The 16804-nt window shown below is 39.8% G+C and overlaps 1 protein-coding gene and 1 long non-coding RNA gene across 3 annotated transcripts in view; one reads left to right on the forward strand and one right to left on the reverse strand.

Moving 5' to 3' along the window:
• nova1 (NOVA alternative splicing regulator 1) overlaps positions 1–9887 on the forward strand; it is a 30448-nt gene extending 20561 nt beyond the window's left edge. For both annotated transcript variants that reach the window (XM_085174852.1, XM_085174853.1), the window contains exon 4: positions 159–9887. In XM_085174852.1, coding sequence (XP_085030978.1) covers positions 159–1178 — 1020 coding nt within the window. In that variant the 3' untranslated portion in view covers positions 1179–9887. The remainder of the gene's footprint in view (positions 1–158) is intronic.
• LOC146509341 (uncharacterized) overlaps positions 1–16804 on the reverse strand; it is a 236846-nt gene that overhangs the window by 160270 nt on the left and 59772 nt on the right. The window lies entirely within an intron of this gene.

Here is a 16804-nt window from a genome sequence, read left to right on the forward strand (position 1 = left end):
CTTAAACCCCTGGGATTAACAAATCGCTGAGTAAAGCGGGGGCTGGTATAGTACTCTGACTCACTGAGAGACATCCCTCTTTCTGTCAGCCATTTGAGGCATGGTATATTCCTCATGTTATCTTTTATTGCTACCAAAGTGTTTCTGTTTCTCTACAGGCTAAATTGATTGTGCCCAATAGCACAGCTGGGCTGATCATTGGCAAGGGTGGAGCCACAGTGAAAGCAGTGATGGAGCAGTCAGGGGCTTGGGTGCAGCTCTCACAGAAACCAGAAGGCATCAACCTGCAGGAGCGAGTAGTAACCATCAGCGGGGAGCCCGAACAGAACCGAAAGGCCGTGGAAATCATAGTGCAGAAAATTCAGGAGGACCCTCAGAGCAGCAGCTGCCTCAACATAAGTTACTCCAATGTTTCAGGCCCAGTTGCCAATTCCAACCCCACTGGCTCCCCCTATGCTAATACAGGCGAAGTGCTGCCCAATGCAGCTGCAGCGGCTGCCACTGCCTCTAGCCTTCTGGGTCAGGCCGGATTGACAGGAATGGGCGCCTTCCCTGCCGCCATGTCCAGCTTATCCGGTAATGATCTGCTGGCCATCACCTCAGCTCTCAACACACTGGCCAGCTACGGCTACAACACTAACACCCTCGGCCTGGGCCTCAACCCAGCAGCTGCTTCAGGGGTCCTTGCTGCAGTAGCAGCTAGTGCTAACCCGGCTGCTGCTGCTGCAGCTAACCTTCTGGCCTCCTATGCTAGCGATGCCACCAGCAGTGCGGGCCACCCTGCTACAGGTCTCGGTGGGTTTTCCTTGGGGTCTCTAGCAGCTGCTACTGGGGCTTCCAACGGTTACCTAAATGCTTCATCCCCACTGATGGCCTCCTCCCTATTGGCAACAGAGAAGCTGGCAGATGGTGCCAAGGACGTGGTTGAGATTGCTGTGCCCGAGAATCTGGTGGGTGCCATCTTAGGGAAAGGAGGGAAAACGCTGGTAGAGTACCAGGAGCTAACAGGAGCCCGCATCCAGATCTCCAAAAAAGGAGAGTTCATTCCTGGTACTCGGAACCGTAAAGTTACCATAACAGGGTCGCCAGCCGCTACGCAAGCAGCACAGTATCTGATCAGCCAGCGGATCACCTACGAGCAGGGCGTGCGCGCTACCAACCCACAAAAAGTGGGCTAAAAGGAAAAAGAAGAGGAAAGAAGGAAAGGATGAAGACAGAGATAGAAGGGAATTGAGAGAGAGTCATAATGGATAAGGAAGAAAAGAAACGTCCAAATATCTGTTCAATATTTCAGTATCAAATGAGAGAATCACAAAGGAGGAGGTGGGGGAGACAACCAAGATAAGTGTGTGTGATATGTGAATGTGTTTTTAGGACTGACGTCCTGATGTTTTTTAAAAGTTTGTGTCGAGTCCTTTTGATGATGGCGATCAGAGTAAGCTGAACTGGTCCACTGCCAAGCTGCAGATTCAAGGGTGAGGCCAAAGGGTTTCACCCTCCTCCAAAACCTCATAGCTTTTATTTTATTTCTTGTGTTTGGTTTTGTTGGTTTTAATTTCATTGCAAACCTCGGCTCCCGGTGAGTTGAGTGTGTCAGATGAAGTTCCAGCCAGCTAATAGAGCTGTTTTACAAACCTTGCTTGTTGTATACAATGCAGAAGGCATTGTGAACAGGGGTGTGGTTTTATGACACGCACCTGAGGTCATCTCAGTTTATGGGGAAGCAATCTGAGAATAATTTCTAAGAAAAAAAACAAAAAAAACATCTTTGTTGACATTTGTTCAATTCTGGCTCATATCATAATTGAAGTTTCTAAATCTGGGTATTTTCTATTTTCATCCTTTATTTATTGACATGGTCTCATTCAAACACAAATAGATTATTTAAACCTGTGACTGCAGGTTGATCTGAATGTAAAAACATTATTAGACTATTGCTATTTTTTATTTACAGGGATCAAATATTGTGTTGCAGTGAAAGAAATGTATAACTCAAACCCAGTCTGAACTTCACTGTTGCTGTTTGCAAGTATAGTTCAGGGGTTAAATAATCAATGTGAGAGGATAGAGGAGACACACAGGAATGTATAAATATATTTTACACGAACACACATAGACGATGCTCCCACAAACGCACAAACACTGAAACATAGTTGCATATTCAGTCACAAAACATGCAGAAATATGTCATTTAACCCATTTTTGGTGCTATAGAATTAGGTTGATATCTCCTTTACCATGGAATCAGAATCTCTCTGTGGTGACTAACCTCGCGACTTATTTTAAAAACAGCTGCTGTCTCGTCCAGCCATTAGTAGCCCATTGGATCTGACGCAGCCTCTCACGTAATGACGAACGATCGATTTCAGGATCAAAGATGAAGAAAGCAATCCAGTCTTAATAATTAAATCCATTCAATGCAAATCTTTTGTTCTACCTTAGACATTTGTAACTCCCTAGATTTAACTGAAAGCTCAGACTACCTTCAAGCAGTGTGTCTAACCAGTTCAGTTCGCAAAAGGAACAAAGCACTACAAAAGCATTTTGATAAGTAAAGCTGTATGAACCAATGTCTGTGAACAAAGAAACTATTGCCTTTACATTAAGGGTACCAAATAGTCAAGAGACATACACTAATGAAAGGGAAGTAAAACGACACTTGAAATAAAAAAAAAGAGGCTTGGATTCACTTTTTGTGTGAGCCGTCCTTGCCAATTTGCATTAAGACAAAAAAGGGAAAAAAAGGATGATTCTGCAGTTCATCCAGGCAGCCTTTTATTGTTCCCAAAACATGTTAACGCTCACTAACCTCAAGTGAAGCACATATTACAACATAAAATGTTTTGGCATTGTTGTCTTTTATGGGCAATTGTTTGTCTGAGGCAGGCAGGCTAATTGTCTTGAGTATTTCCAAGCACTCGAAGATTACCTTGGCTTCCTTCTGTGCTGCTATCCATAGTGTTCATCCTGAGTACACTGGGTCTCTGAAGACTGCACTGTGAGACATTAAGAACACAATGTAAGGTGTGTCTATCCCTGCGTGGGACATAAGTATATTTTAATGTGCACATGTATGTCACATACACAAAAACTACCAATACTGACAGAAGGGATATTGCCACAAGATCTTGTGACGTTTCTGTTTACCAATGCACTGCACTTAAATTAGCAGACATTTTTTTCCCAACGACAAATTATTCCCATCGCATTTTCTTGCACAGTCCTGTTATGTCCACACCCCCCCACCACCCAGCTCTAAAGGCATCTTTCAATTGTTGTCCCCATCAACCCAAGCTCTATGATCAGCTTTCTGAATACACAGCTGTGAGGGTTGGTGCTGAGTTATGTCCAAGAAAACCAGAACCACACCCATGTTTTGGAAAAATTTAACGAAGAGCCTTTTCATTTTCACGAATCATGTTTGAAAGTCAAATGGCTATGAAAGCATTCGAAATAACTCTTGGTGTCTGAACATTGTGCGTGACAACTGCAACAGCTGTGAGCCTTCTTAAATCTTTCCTTTCACTTTGTGTCTGGAGGGCTTCGCGGTCATCCATTAATCCAATCTGGCCACCAGTGAATTCACAGCATAGGCTAACCTTTTACTGCCCAAAATTTTAGCATGTAATAAGATACAAGCACAAAACAAGGATATGTTCTATCAATGCAACTGGACTGCTTGACTGCAGAGAGCTGTCCTTCGACGGCTCTCTGATCGATACATCGTGCCAAACGCTATTTCTCTCTGCCCCTCATTAACTTTCCTCTTTCTCTCAACATTTTATTCCCCTGCATGCTGTCGTTTTTCACTGCTCTGAGATCCCTCCTGTGTCCTACTCCCTGTCCGTGCTTCTTCCTATACTGTGCTCTCCCCCTCTTTCTCCTTGCTCCTGTCTTGTCTTCTCATGGGTGGTGTGTTGGATGTGCTGCTGGTGGGCAAGTTATGCACTGTAGGTCATGAGGGTATGAAAATATTTCTGCAGGCCGCAAAGTTCACAAGGCTAACATGCATAGAAAAAACACCTGCCTCCAAAAACTGTGACACCCACCAAGACCAACCAGCAGCGTCAGCTCAAAGTATCAGATTTCCTCTCTAAGAAGAACAAGCAGACAGGTTTAGATAGTGAACTATGGCCTTTCAAGGGAAGAGGAAGCGTTGTTTTTTTTTCCCAAAAGAAAGCGAGTCAAGGTCGAATAAATATTCATACACTGGCTGAGCTCAAGTTACAGCCTCCAAAAGAAAGCATAGTACGGACAGAGCGCATAGGTTAGCGAGAATAAGGTGGGAACTCGTTTGTGACCTCAAGCCGAAACAATGACATCCTTTATGCATATCCTCTTATCTGAAAATGACTAGACTTCATTTCTGTGGAATACAATATGTCATGTCATATGATCTATATGTACTTTATTGTAGCTATTCTAGTTTGTAGTCCAAATGCAGTCCAGCGTTGTCGATACAATGTGAAACTATGTTATATTTGTGTGGATGATGAGAGTGCCAACTAAGCCTGATTAAGATTAGCTTCGCGATTTGTTTGTGCATTACGATGACTCATCATCGACCGGTGGTGTCCATATTTCTGTCATTGATGATTTAGTTTGACAGTAAGAAAATGTAAAGAATATTGGAAGCAATATAGTAGCATGTTGTCCTGTTTTGTGTTTTATGTCTGTTGTATGAACCTTTGAAATTACTAAGATTTTGAATGAATAGGTTTACATGTACTTTTTGTAAGTTATGAAAATGCTGCTATTTGATAAGTAAACTATACAAAATATTTTAGTTGAAAAGATGTCTGGTCTGTTGATTAGAAACATGCTCTAAAAGGCTGGAGCATAAAACGAGGTGTATAGAATACTATACAGTATTGGTAAGATAGCAAAAGTAATAATAGACTCCATAGTACAACCTGTGCCAAACTAGACCTCTGCAGCTTCTGAAATTGTAGATGTGCGATCAAATGTTAGATATCAATAACTTGTTTAGAAGTGCTGATCAAGTGCCAATCAAACACTGTCTTTTAAGTTAAGAAAAGATAATCAAATACATGACTTAAGAAAACAAAGGACAAAGAACTTTTTGTGCGTTGTTTTATCCCATAGGTACATAGAGTAAGAGTTAAAGATTGTGATTTTTATGGATCCATGTTGTTTTACACTCCATGCATCCCTTGTGTGTTTGTTTGACCTGTGGCTTAAGTACTGCTGTTTTCTCACAAATGTCTCTATAGGCCAGCATGGACTAAGCATAACATGTTATAAGCATTCATAACATAGCCATTAACAATCAAAAATGTGTTTGTGGAGTTAGGTGTTATCTTTTTGCACGTCTTCTATTGCATGGTATCAAAGTAAATTATGGAGGAAAAAAAAAACGTACAAAAGTTTGCGAGGTGTCTCGCAAACGTTCAAAGACATAACGCTGCATGCAGTCAAATGTAAAGCACTTCAGTTTTACTCGCCTCATGTTTAGAAAACAAAAAAAAAAGAAAGTTTTTTTTTTTTTTTATTTTATGTTGTGAGTTGGGAGGGAGCTCATTATTGTCATGTTGGCCCGAAAAAACAAACAAAAAAAAAACCACACACACGAATACACATCTGAGATCAAAATTCCTCGTCAGTCGTCTTTGAACGCATCGTTAGATTTTTAGGTGCAGTGAGGAGTATTACAAATGTGAAACAAGCAAACGTGAAAATGTTACTCAGTGCATTGGCTCCTTGTGTTTATAGGATATCAGGCATTCGTTTCTTTTACAAACAGGTTGAACCTCACGTCCCATAATCTCTTTATGTCACAGCTTGAAAGCCCAGATCTAATCTATGAATGTAACCATTTCCTGTTTCTTTTATTTTACGTTCTGTCAAATGGTCTTTAATGTAAATTCAGGGCAGGAATGTCAAATACATGTAGAGAATATCTATGTCAATAACAGATTTCAGCTACAGTCAGGTAGGCCTAACATGGCCACAGTCATGAATCAGATATGTTTTAACACAACTTCCGATTCGCTGTCAACATTATCTTGTTTGTTTGGTGTTGCATAAATGCACTTTACTGATCAGTGGGTCATACTGGGTGTGAAATGAAGCAAACCAGTTTAGTCGATTTGATTTGGTTGCCATTCTTTGCTGTTGCTATGATGTGACTTTATTTATTCCCTGATCCTGTCGGGTCTCATGAATGATGGAAAGGGCTGGAGTCTCAGACGAAATCGAAAAGTAGCATCTGTTTCCTCACGCGAAGGCTTCTCCTTCACATTTCCTTCAGCAGAGGTCTGTGTCAATCACTGTGTGCATTGTTTGGCACTAGAATGTGAAACCACAAAGGATCTGTATGCCTTTTTATCCCTCTTTTGCTTTGAAATTCCAAAATCTGAAAGTGGTTTTAACGTATCCAGCACACTGGCATCGAAACACTGGACTGAAGGATGCAAGCTCGAGGTCCGGCTGACACAAAGGCCGGGTCTGAGAGACTTAATCGGCACCAGCAAACACGAAGATTGCCTCTGCCACCTCAACGTAATGAAAATCAGAGGAAACGTTCGAACGGTTAAGGTCTAGTTACGCGAGTGATGTTTCTGTCTCATTCTGTGTTGCAAATCCCCCGTTGTTGCATTGACTGCTTCCCATCCGAGCGCTATCCGAGCTGCGGTATCATTCCAAAAGCTGTGATGTTTGTTTTTGGTTTTCAGTCCAAATGTATTCGGGACATCCATCCAGCCCCACGGAGCCCTTTCACAAAGAAGGCTAGGACTGGTTTTAAATGTTACAAACTGGCTAAGGCTGGTCGCTCCTCTCTTTAAACCTCTTCTACCTGAGTCTCACGCTCTCAGCCAACACAATATCACAATTTGTTTCATTACACGGAGCACCTGCTACCGTGTCCACCCTTTAAATGGTTTTTAGGTATTTCTGAGCCCTTTCGTCTGAGGAAAATACAGGATTCTTTGCCAACCACACATGAGGCCATTATTGTGTTTGACCCTCTGAACCTCCCATGAACTTTGTTGACCTTTTCCATCCTCGAGAACTCATATATGTGTTGGATATTTTACGCCACTTTAACTGTCAAACTCTGCCAGACTGTTCTTTCATTTTCCAGTTATTTGGACTACTCTGCGGGGTTGACTGCTTGCTTAAGTGTAAAGCATGCCGTACCTTGCAAACATTTTCATGCCATTGTAAATTTTCTTTCCGGGGTTCGGTTTTAATGTTGTTTAACCTCTGTTCTTTACATCTCAGAAGAAAAAAAATGGACTGACAGCATAAGATCAAATATTCCAACCTAAGCAAAGTGATGTTTTGTTGATTGGGTTCTCTTTGATATTAGCGACGACAGTTCTGTCTTTCATCTGTGACGAGCGCGGAGAATCTGTGAAAGTCCACAGTGTTACCTACTTAAAGGGCTTTCTAGGACAGCATTTAAAGTCCTCTGAATATATTCAGAAAGGAAAATGCCTTCTTGTGCCATTTTAGAAAAAGTGCGACAGCTTTTTATGGCAAATGTTTGTCAGCAAGAGTGCCAAATAATTCCATACTGAGCCAAAAGGCAGCCAGCCTACATTCTAAATGTGAGATCACTGGAATGGTTCCGTCCCATTTCCACTCCCCTTGAAAAACATCACCCTAATTGTACAATGTTTGAGCTCATGTACCATTATTGTTATGCTGCCAGTCTGTTTTCTGCTTTTGTTAAAGGAACATCTCAGAAGCAGTATATTTTCTAAATGATACACCGTTAATAAAAAGAAAACAGCTACTATGGTGAGGGAATGAGAGGATTTTAAAAGTGTCATTGATTTTATTATTTAGTTAATTTGAACATTATTCATTAATAGATTTAACGGTAATGACTATTTAATGTAACTGTAGTACTGTGTTTGTAAAAGAAAATTCAGTGAGTTGTGTTTTATGACTCGTGGACTACCAGTGAAGTCAGCATTTCAGTGTTAATAATTGAATTGTTTTTTAAAGATTATTTTTGCGACGGCAACAAAGAGTCATTATAAATGTTCATTTTAACATCACTTGTCTTCCGTTGCTTTTATTCTCCACCCCGTCCCTCTGCTCTGTCTCACTTGAGTGAAAGGTTGAGTGTTTACATAATTGCAACCAACACGTTCTATGAATAGATCGATTTCTGAAGAGCCGAATCTGAGCAGGCGCTAAACGTGAACGGCGAGTATGTTTACGTAGACGCAGTGCTCGCACGAGGAATCGGACTAGTTATGTGAGGGGAAAGCAGCATCAATTTCACACCATGGATTTATCTAATAGCTGGGTTTATTTACTGAAGACAGAGTTTTAGACAGTCGATACTATATTTACATCATTATGTTGCTCGGCGTGTTGTGTTGCCTTGCATTGAGTGACTTTGATCAGACATCACATACAAATATAAACATTTTATTTCATTTAGTTAAGCATTGAAGGGAAACATTGAAATGTTTGACTTTTCTGTGATCACAGTCAAAACGGGGGATTTTTATAGGTGGAAGCCAGTCCACAGTTTTTACCCTGGTATTTTTCTTTTACCCTACTGGGTTGATTAAAATGGGTGAATTTATGCTACGATGACCTGATCAATAACTATACTCACTGACCTGTCAGGATGACACACTATACAAAAATAACTGCAGTGAAAACACTTTGGTAAGTGAATGTAAGCGTGACACAGTGTGAAGATCGACATCCTGCGCTAGTTTTACTAATTTTAATCAAAATGTGCTCAGTAATCACTGGTGAGGGAGGGCGGGTGCACTGTTAAAGTCCTCAATCCTGATGGTGCTTTTCTGAATAAGCGGTAATTTGAATATGTCCCCTCAACTTGGATTTTTCACTTGGAAAATTGGAGCAGCTCCTGCAACTGCAAGCTAACAATCGAAGATAGTGGCACTAAACATAAACTGTAGTAAAACTGTAAGCATTTTAATCTACTGCCACTGTTTTGTGTATTTGTGAGTCAGTAATTACGCTCTGACCAGGCTCTATCCATGAATGTAAGTGACTCTGACTTGGCAAATGATTTGTCGATCACAAACCGTTAGACAGTGAACGTGCCACACATAACCCCACTTTTTAAAATGCAGCATGACCAATATTTACACAACAGACTTAAGCTTTTAATTAGCGTGACACAAAATGCACCCTGGGGCAATAAACCCATCAGGAACATGTTTATTAAGATCAGGTCAGAAAGTCATTTTCCCATAGACTTCTTTAGGACCAGAAATCTTTTTGTAATCAAAGTTTTTGCCATCTGGTGGCCTTCAGATAAAACGATGGCTTCATTTCTCAGAATCAGAATTTACACCAGTGTTTTATAATGTCTGTGGTTTTTATATTATCATTTGCCAAATAAAAATTAATTAGCAGCTACTAACTGTCTGGCTAGATAGCTAACGGTGTTTGGAACAGAGTATCTGGGCTAACAATGGTTCTCAGATGTTTTCTTTTAGCTTGTTCACGTCATGCTGTAGCTGGAAAAAGTTTAGCTTCTACACTTTATAATTTCTTATTGGACATTAACAAATTAAACAACAACAGGCTTGGTCTCACCTTGTGAATTTTCACTGAACTGGAGCTCTCCACCTTGTTTATGGTGTTGCTGCCTTTTTTAGAGGTACCACGTGGCTAACGCTAGCTTGCTGTTGATGCAGCCTTTCCAAGAAGGTGTGATTCTGTTTTGGTGAGTACAATGCTAATATTTTATTAGCATGTAACCTAGGACTGTTTAGTATGTTTGTTTATCTGATGAACGTGTACAGCTTTCTAAAAATGTTTGCTACTGTTGGCTGATTACTCAGCATGTCAACCTCTTATTAAAATTCAACAACTTTGGCTTGATGAACTAGCATGAATGCCAAAATAAAATGCTAAATCTTGCAGTCTTAAACTAATAAATGACATTATTGTCACTGCTACACTGCTCAACAAAATTAAATGAACACTTTAAAACATACCCAATCTCAATGGAAAAGAAAATCATGTGGGGTATCTATATACTGACATGGACTGGGTAATCTGTTAGGAAAGAAAAGACCAAAAAAAAAAGAAAATTATCAACCTACAGAGCACTGAATTCCAAAATACTCAGAAAATCAAAGTGAACAAAAATGATGTGGCAGACTAGTCCATGTTACTGAAATGTTATTGTAGTAACTCAAAATGGTATCAGTAGTTTTTATGGCCCCCAAGTGCTTTTAGGCATGCCTGACAACGTCCGGGCATGCTCATAATGAGACGACATAGTTTCCTGGGGGATCTCATCCTAGACCTAGAGAAAAGGCATCACTGAGCTCATGGACATTCTAAGGTGCAACCTGGTGGTGTTGGATGGACAAAAACATAATGTCCCAGAGGTGTTCTGTTGCAGCGGTCCCCAACCTTTTTTGCACCACGGACCGGTTTATGCCCGACAATATTTTCATGGACCGGCCTTTAAGGTGTCGCGGATAAATACAACAAAATAAAACTAGTACCGGTACTGAAAAAAAGAAGATTTATTCATAACACACGTGAAAAGACCCAGGAAAACAGAGTTAACGATAAAAAATAATGCTGAATAATGCTGAAAACCGATAAAAACCCTGAAAACTATACATTTCACACCTGAGCCTCAAATCTCGCGGCCCGGTACCAAACGACTCACGGACCGGTACCGGTCCGAGGCCCGGGGGTTGGGGACCGCTGTTCTATTGGATTTGGTTCAGGTGATTTTGGGGACCAGTGTTTAATTTAATTTAATTTATTTAGGACAGTACATGTTAATGAACATAAATGTAAAAAAATTACATGAATGTAAAAAAATTACATGAATGCGAACATACCAGATTATAGCCAAGGGCTAATTTCCATCTGTTGTCCTTAAACATAAAAAATAGACATAAAAATTCATAAAAATTAATAAAAATTCATCATTCATTCATAATAAAAACTCCATCACCAAACTTACACACACACACCATTCTGTTCCCAAATAAAACATTAAAACTATACAACTTATACATGATCACACACTTGATTTGTGTGATTTGTTATCAATTACTTCATCCTCTAGGAAGAGGAAGTCAGGTCCTCATTGCACAAAGGAGCAAATACCATTCCTGCTAAAGGATAAGGACCTTCTACGGCCTTGTCCAGCTCTTCGACAGTAACTGGCTGTTTCCTGGAATCTCTTCCATGCAAGGGGCAATGATATGCCATCACGGAGGAGTTGGACAACCTGTGCAACCTCTGTAGAATCCAGGTATTGCCTCATGCTAGTAAAAGCACAAAGTTATACCAAGACTGGCTCAATAGTGGACTGGCCTTATCAAACTAGTGACAAAGCAGTCAAAAAAGATGAGGAAGGAAAACATTGTCAGTGGCCTCCATTTGTAAAACCATGATTATTTTTAGGGTTGTCTCATTGTTTCCCTCTTGTGCACCTGTTGCTAATTTAATTAACACCAAAGCAGCTGAAACTGATTAACTCTGCTACTTAACTAGCCGGATCATAATCCCAGAAGTTGAACTGACTTGATGCTATACTCTGATTAACAAGTGGTCCTTTTATTTTTTTTGAGCACTGTATAATGTTTATGTTTATGCCTTACTATTTTTAACTAAAGTAATCTATTATTAGTCAAACCCTAGACCATGTAGGGCAGCGGTCCCCAACCTCTTTTGTGCCACGGACCGGTTTATGCCCGACATTATTTTCACGGACCGGCCTTTAAGGTGTCGCGGATAAATACAACAAAATAAAACTAGTACCGGTACCGAAAAAAGAAGATTTATTCATAACACACGTGAAAAGACCCAGGAAAACCGAGTTAACGATAAAACGACAACAAAATAACGCTGAAAACTGGTAAAAACCCTGAAAACCATACATTTCACACCTGAGCCTCAACTCTCGCGGCCCGGTACCAAACGACTCACGGACCGGTACCGGTCCGAGGCCCGGGGGTTGGGAACCGCTGATGTAGGGTACTGTGCAAAAGTCCTGATCTAGCCCTTGCTTCTTTATATTTTATTAGGAAAATGGAAAATAGGTGCAAAAATATTGTACATGGAAATACAGTATATAAGGTGCTAACAGAGTTGATACAATTACAAGTGCTTTAAAAGCGTGGGGGTCCAGGCTCTGTGGAGGCCATGTTTGTGTTCCATTCTGTGTTCACCTGCCTACGTATACTTTTACTACTGTCAGTGTGTTTGGAATTGTCACACTGGAAACTTAAACTGTTGCCAATCAAGTGCTTTCCAGATGATGTTGCATCATAATCACACCAACTTTGACAAGCTTCCCAACAGCACTGGTTTAAATGCAGCCCCAAACCACGATAAGCTCCACTGTGTTTTACAGATAGCCACTCACTGTTGCGCCTCTCTCCTCCTGAACTCCTCCATTTATATTGAGAAGTTGAACCAGAGGGTTAAGATTTTGATTCATCACTCCATTTTAACTGTTGCCACTGATTTACTGTGTAGTTCTATAGTCTTTATTAAAAATGCCTTCTTGGTAGCCACCCTTCCACTCTAGTGGTGAGGTTTCAGTAAACTAAAAGACCAGCTTAAGGACATGACTGTCAGATACTGTCCATCCGCTATAGATAGTTTTTTCTTAGGCTTGCCACTTCTTCTTTTTCCCTCTACCCTCCCAGTTTCCTTAAGTTATTTAAAAACACATTAGACACATTTTTCAGCTAGTTATCTCAGTTATGTGAGTTACCTTCATGCTTGAATAATTCATAGGCCAGTGTTTAAAAACAAACAAACAAAAAACCTTCCTCTGAAAATGGTCTGGTATAAAAACTCAACTCAAAATGAGTGAAAGAGCAGCCAGTGTCCAAAGGAAACTTTGAAAGTTTGAAAGACCTTTAAAAAGCCCAGAGAACTATTTTAAGTCTGGAAGCAAAATATAAAGAAACAAGAGATGGCTCCATACTTTTGCACAGCACTGCAGCTACTTGCATTATATGTTCTTCAGTTATTTTCAGGAATTTCAAACGCCATAAATAAATAATAAGCAATCTTCAAGCATGCCTTTTCATCAGCTATTGAAAGTCAATCACCTCACATCAGTTTGTGCAGCAATAGGTTAAAAAATGCACTCGTAAGTAATTCATTTTCCTAAAACTGGTAAGATTGTATATCTGTCATATCAACCAATAGTCATATAAATCCAGTCCTGCTAAAAATGTGCATTTTATCTCTTTTCTCATATGATAAAAATGATAAATGTTTATTGCTAATTTGATTTAGATGCCTTTGGGAAATCTTCCTGAATGCTTGTGGAATTCTGTGAAAAAGAAACGACAGCAGATGGGCTCTCCTCGTGAAAAGCTCACATAAGAATTATCAGAATTACTGACTTGCGAACATGACCTGACAGTTACGCATATAACTGCATGAATAAGTCAGGTGAAATGCTAAACATCATGAGGTCACTTGTATTTTGGGAAATTACATGTTGCCACTTTGAACTGATGAACTCATCTGTCCAATCCCCCTGTAGTTATCACAGTGCCACATACAGCACATACCCCAAAAGCCTAAAATATTTCATGTGATATTTCTTGGAGAACGAAATCATTTCAAGTCCTTATAACCTCACCTTCTGCTGTCTGCCTTACCTGCTTTCTGTTAAGCCCTATAGAATAAACCATCTTTCAAATCCTGTAAATTTAAGAAATGGCAAATCTGATATTGCACCTGGTGCAGTGATGGAGTGAAATCATAATTCTGCACATCTTAACCCATTTAATTTTTCATTTCTACCTTGAATTGAGGTGTAAAACCCTGCAGCGCTATACGTTTAAGGCACATTTGATTCCTGCTGTAAGAGAAGGTAGCAATGGGCTTGAATGATAAAATTGCGTTGTCAAGGTAACAGGTTGTTCTGAAGACTGCAAATATGTCGTACTGGGGATGCTCCCATACAATATTTCATCCTGCAGCCTGTGTAGCACCGAACTACACAAGCTATGCGTTTCCCTCCCTTAGAGTCAAGCAGGTTAACTGCAGATGTAATATGCCTCGCATTCATAATTCAGAGACATTTAATAGTCAGTTTATCTTCATCAATATTATTGAGATTAGTCACTGCAAATCCCATTTGCAAAACCAAATTGTAGCTGTCAGAAACCTTGAGGTGGCACAATGATTTCTTTCAAATGATGAATGAGAGAAAAAGGTGGAAACTGTGCAGAGATACACTCAGCACCCTATAACATGGCTCCTGAAGTAACCATGGATACCTCTATTTCATGGATGGAGTAATTTTAGCTGGAGTGGGATCTGAAGGATACATAACACTGTTCCTGCACTAAATATCAGATATTATCACATCGTAAATAGAAAGTTAAAGAGCGTATATGCTGAAGGTCACGCAATCAGAAAGTCCTGGAAATGTGTATGCTTTGCGCTCTTGCATACACTCCATAGAAAACTACTGACATAGGATGTGTTGTTTGCAGCATTAAAAGTATATTCACAATATGCAGGCAGGTGTTACTGATGCAATATGTGACGGCGCTCTATTTATTTTATTGAACTATAGTAAACAGCAGGTGTCATAGTCAAGCTTACAGATGATATTCCAGCAAGAGAAAAAAATTACAGAGTTGATTTCAGGAAGAAAATAATAATAATAATGACATCATCGATACTAACAAATCATTTTTGTACTACATGAGTTTGTGAGGAACACAAACAGGAGGGATATTGTATGTTACTGCTGGTAGCAGCCGTTATTAACACTTCTGAAACACTTTTTCATGGACACGTTGCTGTGTCTTTGTGCTGTGGGAATAGAGGATAGTAGAGCTGAGACAAAGTAGCTGCAGAGAACGTGAGTGAACTGTCTCCACTGTCAAGGCAACCATGATAGCGCTGGGCACGAGGGATTAAGAGGAGATGTAGCCATGATAAAAACACAGCAGCTCAGAGACAAACTCGGTTTCTTGAAGTAAAGACGCAGCGTCAACATGTCATGGAGCTATAACACTTATCTAGGATACATGCATGAAAAATACATTAAAATGTTTTCTTTGTCCACAGTTCTTTCATTTAACAATGAAGGAAACATAAAATGTGACGATTACAAAGACGTATTAAGTCAGGAAGTAAAGAAGTAGCGTTAGCATTGTACCAGGAAAGCTGGTTGTTTTTTCTTATTTCATTTCAAGAAATCCATCACAAACCTTGTAGCTATAAAAAGGTAATTATGCCCCAAAGCTCTATACTTTATACAAAGCTTTACCAGCCGAGTTGATAAGTAGCAATGCAAACGGAGAGATAAACAATAATGAAAGAAAACTGTGATCTCAGCCATGAAAAAGTGTCCATGTTTAGATGATTAATGGCTGAGCTACATTTGGGTAAATGGCTTGTACCTGGATGCAAAAATACAGTTGTGTGTTCGCTGTCATTCACCTCATTCAAATGCTCTTTGACTCCACTTAGTGGTTTTATTCTGCATTTACAGGCACACACACACACTGTCATATTCCACAGTCATAATGTGACGGGTTGCTACTTTGCAGGTGGTAGATAAACACAAACTGGTATCCCATGTGGAGTTAATTGAACCTAAGGCGGATGCTGTTCTGTTGTCCTCCAGCTTGGTCTGTGTACAGCCGTGACAGGAAACGCCTAATTAAAGCCAGTGACGATCTTTGATCTTTGTACCCTTATTCAAATTATTTATGTTTAACCTTTCCATAAGTAATTTATATAAGTACCTGGTGTATTTTGCTTCATGGTCAGCATCTCCAGGCCAGTGGAGGAATAGTAGCTTCTAACTTGGCAGCTGTAGCTATGATTGCTTGTAGAAGTTATACATAGTTGTTCCCAGACAACAAAAAAATTGTATAATTTATTACGAGTAAAGAGTAATCACTGCTTATACAATCCAATTATCAGAGAATAGGATTTTGCTAAAATAAACGAAGACACAATTTTCTCTCCACTATCATTAAGCTCTGTTTAATGATTCAATGTGTTGTGCTGCCATTTTCAAACACGCCTGAAGTCCATTGGCAAATCTTCAGAGGAATTGTTAAGAGCTTTAAACAGTGCTCCAGTTCCTCTTTGAAACTGTCATAAATTTCTATAAAATCATTTATTTATACATATAACAAAGTGAAGTGAAAGGATTTATGGCAAGGAATATCTATCTGTTTGTCCTTCTATCCATCTATACACCATTAAGTGCACTGCAGAGCTTAATCATTAAACATTGCTTATTAATTCTTTGTCTATTAAATGACCAAATGTGAATGCTTAAAGATGCACCAACATGAATCTTATGAATACGGAATAGGATAATGTAACCTAAGCAATAACAGTCTGAGTAGTTTTTAAGCCCAACAGTTAACTGTACATGACCATGAAGGCCTGTTCATGTTCATGGACAGATGCACATGTTGATTCGCCACAAAACAAAAGGCACAGGAGAGAAATAGCACACCATTAATAACAGGAAATAATAGATGACAACAGAAGCCTTTGATTGGCTTAATACCTTCAGTTCTGACAAATAGCATTACCTAGACTTGTCATACATATACTAAAGAATATCAGTTTGTTGTTATCTTTGAAGAGTTTCAGTCAGGTTTCAGAGTTCATCACAGCACAGAAACAGCTTTAGTGAAGGTTACAAATGATCTTCTTATGGCCTCTGACAGTGGACTCATCTCTGTGCTTGTCCTTCTTGACCTTAGTGGAGCATTCGATACTGTTGACCATAATATCCTATTAGAGCGATTAGAACATGCTGTAGGTATTACAGGTATTGCACTGCAGTGGTTTG

This window comes from Neolamprologus multifasciatus, chromosome 10 (assembly GCF_963576455.1).
Source record: "Neolamprologus multifasciatus chromosome 10, fNeoMul1.2, whole genome shotgun sequence".
Lineage (NCBI taxonomy): Eukaryota > Metazoa > Chordata > Actinopteri > Cichliformes > Cichlidae > Neolamprologus > Neolamprologus multifasciatus.